Source organism: Gossypium raimondii, chromosome 13 (assembly GCF_025698545.1).
Source record: "Gossypium raimondii isolate GPD5lz chromosome 13, ASM2569854v1, whole genome shotgun sequence".
NCBI classification, from domain to species: Eukaryota; Viridiplantae; Streptophyta; class Magnoliopsida; order Malvales; family Malvaceae; genus Gossypium; species Gossypium raimondii.
In genome coordinates this window covers 51294733-51300609 of record NC_068577.1, presented here as the reverse complement: position 1 = coordinate 51300609, position 5877 = coordinate 51294733, and the positions used below count along the sequence as shown (strand labels likewise).

Sequence of the window (5877 nt, the reverse complement as noted above, 5' to 3'; positions counted from 1 at the left end):
AAAACGCCACAAGAGTGGGAGAATGGAAGGCCCCGAGAGTTCAAGAGGGTAGTACCATAAAGAAAAAAGAGGCAGAGGCTCATATGGTTGGAATCAAGAGTCACTGTGCCCCCAATTCGTACCCCGCCCAATCACGACCTCATTATCGCCCACCTTCAAACTTCTACTTTCCTCCTCAAGGTCCTTACCATCAAGCACCTCCGTCTTACCCCGTTTATGCTATGAATAACCAAAGACCATTCACCTTGTTCCCACCAAACACCATGCCTACACAAAGTCAACCTAAAAATGATCAAAGACCAGCAAGACCCATTCCTGAAAAACCTCAATTCACCCCAATTCCTGTGCCATACGGAGAATTATACCCGAAACTATTGGAGAAGCAATTGATATCCCCACATTACATGGCACCCCTGAAGCCCCCTTACCCGAGGTGGTATGATCCTAATGCTAGTTGTGTGTATCACTTGGAATCGTGGACACTCTACGAAAACCTGTGTGGCCTTTAAAAGAGGGTTCAAGGTCTCATCGATCTTGGCATTTTACGATTTGATGGTGTTAGCAATGTGACGGAAATCCTCTTCCTAACCATATCAAGGGAATGTAAATGCGGTGATGATGAAGACAGTTAGCAAGCCAAATGTGATGTTAATAAAGTAAGAACACCTTTGAAGAAGGTATGGGAGATGATGATTGAAAATGGCATGCTATGTCCGTCTAGTAAGATCCTTAAAGAAGAAAGTACAAAAGACCAGAGTTTCTGTGATTTTCATGGCATTGAAGGGCATGACATCCAATCTTGTAGGGAATTTAGAAAATTACTTCAGGATATGATAGATAACAAGGAGGTCAAAGTCTTTGATAGTGTGGAAGGGCCGATGAGGAGAAATATGTGCCTCTGATGATCAATTGATGGCTTTCCCTTATAGTGTCGATAGACCCTTGGTGATTTATTACGAGGTAAAGAAGGAAGAAGTTAGTCGAGAAGTTAAACCAAGTTTGATAATTGAAGTACCTGCTCCTTTCCCTTATAAGGACAACAAGGCAGTGCCTTGGAATTATGATGTCAATATTATTGTACCTGAGGGTGAAAAGTCCAAGGTTGTGAGTGAAGGTGTTAGCGAGTAGGGCATTTTACTCAGAAGCGGAAGATGTTATTCTCCCGAGACGGTTGACCCAAAGAAGAAGGTTACTGGTCCGAGCCAAAAAGGAAAAGCACCAATGTATGAGGTTGAGGATGATGTTGAAACACAACTTGAGCAGAAAGTTAAAAAGGCTGTGAATGAGAAGGAAGCACATGAGTTCTTAAAGTTTATTAAGCACAGTGAATATAGCGTCAGAGAACAATTAAACAAGCAAATTACCGAATCTCGGTATTGTCTCTATTGTTGAACTCGGAGCCACATCGAAATGCCTTGTTAAAAGTGTTAAATCAAGGTTATGTGGCGAACAATGTATCCCTGGAAAAGCTTGATAGGTGGGCAAATAATCTAAATGCAGATAATTTCATCTCTTTTAGTGATGACGAAATACCGCCAAATAGTAGGGGCTCCGTAAAAGCATTGCACATCACAACCAATTGCAAAGGTTACATATTACCAAATGTACTCATCGACAATGGATCTGCACTCAATGTTATGCCTTTGGCCACGCTTTCTAGGATGCCGGTTGATATGTCTTATCTGAGGCCTTGTTATTCTACAGTAAGGGCATTTGATGGGACACGGCGAGAAGTCATGGGAAAGATCGAAATTCCTTTAAAAGTGGGGCCATGTGTATATGATATCGAAGTTTGTGTCATGGACATCACGCCTTCATACAATTGCCTCTTAGGAAGACCTTGGATCCATTCTCATGCGGCGCCTTCATCTCTCCATCAAAAGTAAAGTTCATCATGGATAGCCGCTTGATTATCACAGGTGGTGAGGAAGACATCATCGCATCTATCTCTACTGATGCACCCTACATCGAAATAAGCGAGGATGCGGTAGAATGTTCTTTTCACTCCTTGGAATTTATCAATGCTACATTTGTTGCTGAAAGGAATAAGATCCCTATTCCCAAACTGTCAAGGAATACCGGGATGGGAATTAAGTCGATCGTGGAAAAGGAGCTCGAGCGAGGAAAGGTTTGGGAAAATATCAACAAGGGATGGTTAGAGCTTTGAAACCAACGCACCACAAGGGCCGATACGGTTTGGGGTTCAAACCAGATATACATCAAAGAAGAAAACAATTGCAGAAAGATCGAGAGAGAAGAATCGCAAGGGCTTCAGGCCAGGAATTGGGGTGGAAGCCGTTAGTGTATCCTCCTTTGTTAAGAACATTTACATCAGCAGGAGTGATGTACTCAGGGCAGAACAACTCGCAAGTCACATTATTGATTGAAAAGGGTCTTCAGAACATCAGCCTAAATGCTATTGACAATGAGAATGATGAAATTAAGAATGCTTCAATGATACGCCTTGTCCTCCGTGATATGTTTTGAACAACCGGATCGCCGAGGACCTCCTTGTAGTTTTAAGTCCCTTCGAGTAATGCTCAATGTTAACCCTTCATTTTGTGTATCCTTAAACAAGAGGATTCCTTTTGTAAGAGCTTCGCTTTGCTCTTTATCATTTCAATGAACATTAATGAAGATGCATTTTGTTTTATATTGTCATATTCTTTTCATTAACTTTGCGACTACTCATTCTCGCTCATATCCTTTTCTAGGCATATATCTCATATCATTGTGTGTTGATTACAATACCTCAATACTCTACTATAGCATTTTTCCATCCACCTTTCAGGTGCTCAGATATCAATGGCATGAATAATCCCGTTATGAATCCTGAAATCAATTTTGAGAAGGTTGTTTGTTTAGGAGAATTCGTCGATTTAAAATGTTGAAGATTGTGTCTCGCCTCCGACTTCATCGAGAATGGTGGAACAAGAAGAGAAACAAATCCTACCCCATCAAGAATCATTGAGGTAGTTAACTTGGGGAACGAAGAAGAGAAACAAGAAGTGAAGATTGGGACTTCCATTTCAGAAAACACAAGGCAAGATTTGATCGCCTTGCTCCATGAATACAAGGATGTGTTTGCCTGGTCTTATCAGGATATGCCAGGATTGAACACGGATATTGTGGTCCACAAGCTCCCACTAAAACCAGAATGCAAGCCCGTTCAGCAGAAATTAAGAAGGATGAGACCCGAAATGCTGTTAAAGATAAAAGAGGAAGTCAAGAAATAATTTGACGCTGGCTTCCTACAAGTCTCAAAGTATCCAGAATGGGTAGCTAATATAGTCCCAGTGCCGAAGAAGGATGGCAAGGTGCGAATGTGCGTGGATTATCGTGATCTAAATCAAGCAAGCCCTAAGGATAACTTTCCTTTACCGCACATCGACACTTTGGTGGATAATACTGACAAAGCATTCTCTGCTTTCTTTCATGGATGGTTTCTCGTGATATAATCGATAAAGATGGCTCCAAGACATGGAGAAAACTACATTCATAACAATGTGGGGAACCTTCGCTACAAGGTAATGCCGTTCGGATTAAAGAATGTTTGGGGCAACATATCGTAGAGCCATGGTGACGTTATTCCATGATATGATGCACAAAGAAATAGAAGTTTATGTCGATGATATGATTGCCAAATCTCGGAAGAAAGAGAGCATGTTGGGAGTCTTAGGAAGTCGTTTGAAAGATTAAGAAAGTTCCAGTTGAAACTTAACCCGCCAAATGTACATTTGGGGCTACCTCAGAAAACTGCTAGGTTTCATTGTTAGTGAAAGAGGTATCGAGGTTGACCAGATAAGATAAAAGCTATACAAGAACCGCCTCCCCGCTGCACACAAAAGGAAGTCGAGGTTTTTAGGAAGGTTGAATTACATTGCTCGATTCATTGCTCAACTTACCAATCACAGACCCAATTTTTCGACTCCTTCAAAACGTAATCCGGAGAATGGAACGAGAAGTGCCAAGTGGCCTTCGACAAGATAAAACAAGATTCTATCTAATCCTCCCGTGCTAGTACCGTCGACCCCTAGAAAACCCTTAATATTGTACTTGACCGTGTTTGAGAACTCAATGGGTTGCGTACTGGGGCAACATGATGAGTCAGGGAGAAGAGAAAAGGCAATTTACTACCTCAGCAAGAAGTTCACAGAATATGAGGCAAAATACCCTTCAATTGAGAAGTTTTGTTGTGCATTGATTTGGACGGTTCGAAGGCTCAAACAATACATGTTGTATCACACGACATGGTTAATTTCAAAACTGGACCCAATAAAGTACATGATGGAGTCACCTGCACTCTCAGGGAGAATGGCCCGATGGCAGATCCTATTGACTGAGTATGACATTGTATATGTGAGCCAAAAGTCGATAAAAGGAAGCGCAATAGCTGACTTCTTGGCAAGTCGTGCAATGGAGGAATACGAGCCTTTGAGATTTGAGTTCCCAGATGAAGATTTGATGTGCATTTCAGAAAAAGAGGGCGAGTCATCAAAAGGAAAGTCATGGAAGATGAGCTTTGATGGTGCATCAAATGCATTGGGGCATGGGATAGGAGCGCCTTAGTATCACCAAGGGACCATTACCCACTTATCGCCAGATTGAATTTCTTCAGACAAATAATATAGCGGAATATGAAGCTTGCATCATGGGACTTCGTGCAGCTATCAAGAGGAAAATCAAAATCTTAGAGGTACACGGGGACTCAGCACTAGTCATTTACCAAGTTCGTGGAGATTGGGAAGTAAGAGATTCAAAATTAGTCAAATATCGCGATCTCGTCACAGAGCTAATCAAGGAATTCTATGAAGTGACTTTTAACTACTTTCCACGGGAAGAGAATCAATTGGCTGATGCCCTAGCCACCTTGGCTTTGATGTTCAAAGAAAACAGAGAAAATGAAATAATGCCTATCCAAATGAGCATATATGAGACCCCAGCACACTGTTTTAGCATTGAGGAAGAGTCAGATGGACGACCATGGTTCCATGATATCCTAGAGTACATCAAGAATCAAGCGTACCCTGAGCAAGTAAATGAGAATGACAAAAGAACAATCAGAAGAATGGCGATTGGGTTTGTTCTTGACGGGGATATTCTATACAAAAGAGGAAAAGATCAAGTGCTCCTGAGGTGCGTGGACGCTGTTGAAGCTAGAAAGATACTTTAGGAGGTTCATGAAGGAATTTAGGAACGCATGCCGTGGTTTCACCATGGCGAGCGATTATGAGACTTGGTTATTATTGGTCGACGATGGAAAGGGATTGCATTGGTTACGCGAAAGTGCCACAAATGTCAAATTTATGGCGATAAAATTCATGCAGGTCCGTCGCCCCTTCATGTCATGACTTCTCCGTGGCCCTTTTCTATGTGGGGCATGGATGTTATAGGGCCGATTTCCCCGAAAGCTTCCAATGGACATCGATTCATCTTTGTGGTTATAGACTACTTCACAAAATGGGTAGAAGCCACTTCGTTTGCTAATGTGACGAAGGCTGCAGTCTGTAGGTTCTTAAAAAAGGAGATCATATGTCGATATGGTCTGCCTGAAAGAATCATTTCAGATAATGCTTTAAATTTGAACAACAAGATGATGAAAGAAGTGTGTGAGCAATTTCAGATAAAACATCATAATTCTTCGCCCTATCGCCCAAAGATGAACGGAGCAGTAGAAGCCGCTAATAAGAACATTAAGAGGATTATTGGGAAGATGACTGAGACATATAAAGACTAGCACGAAAAGCTACCATTCGCCTTGTACGCATATCGCACCTCGGTACGGACGTCTACGGGGGCAACTCCTTTTTCTCTGGTCTACGGGATGGAAGCCGTTCTGCCTATCGAAATAGAGATCCCATCCCTGCGCGTCTTAAT

The 5877-nt window shown here is 42.0% G+C and overlaps 1 protein-coding gene across 1 annotated transcript; it reads left to right on the top strand.

Moving 5' to 3' along the window:
• The first annotated feature begins 4651 nt into the window (after positions 1-4651).
• Positions 4652-5173, top strand: LOC128036219 (uncharacterized). The gene has a single exon (XM_052627141.1). It carries the CDS (start codon positions 4652-4654, stop codon positions 5171-5173), a length of 522 nt encoding a protein of 173 aa, XP_052483101.1.
• The last annotated feature ends 704 nt before the right edge of the window (positions 5174-5877 follow it).

What these genes read in the sequence shown, in the direction of transcription:
- LOC128036219 (XM_052627141.1), top strand. Translation starts at nt 4,652, where the DNA reads ATGGGACTTCGTGCAGCTATCAAGAGGAAAATCAAAATCTTAGAGGTA.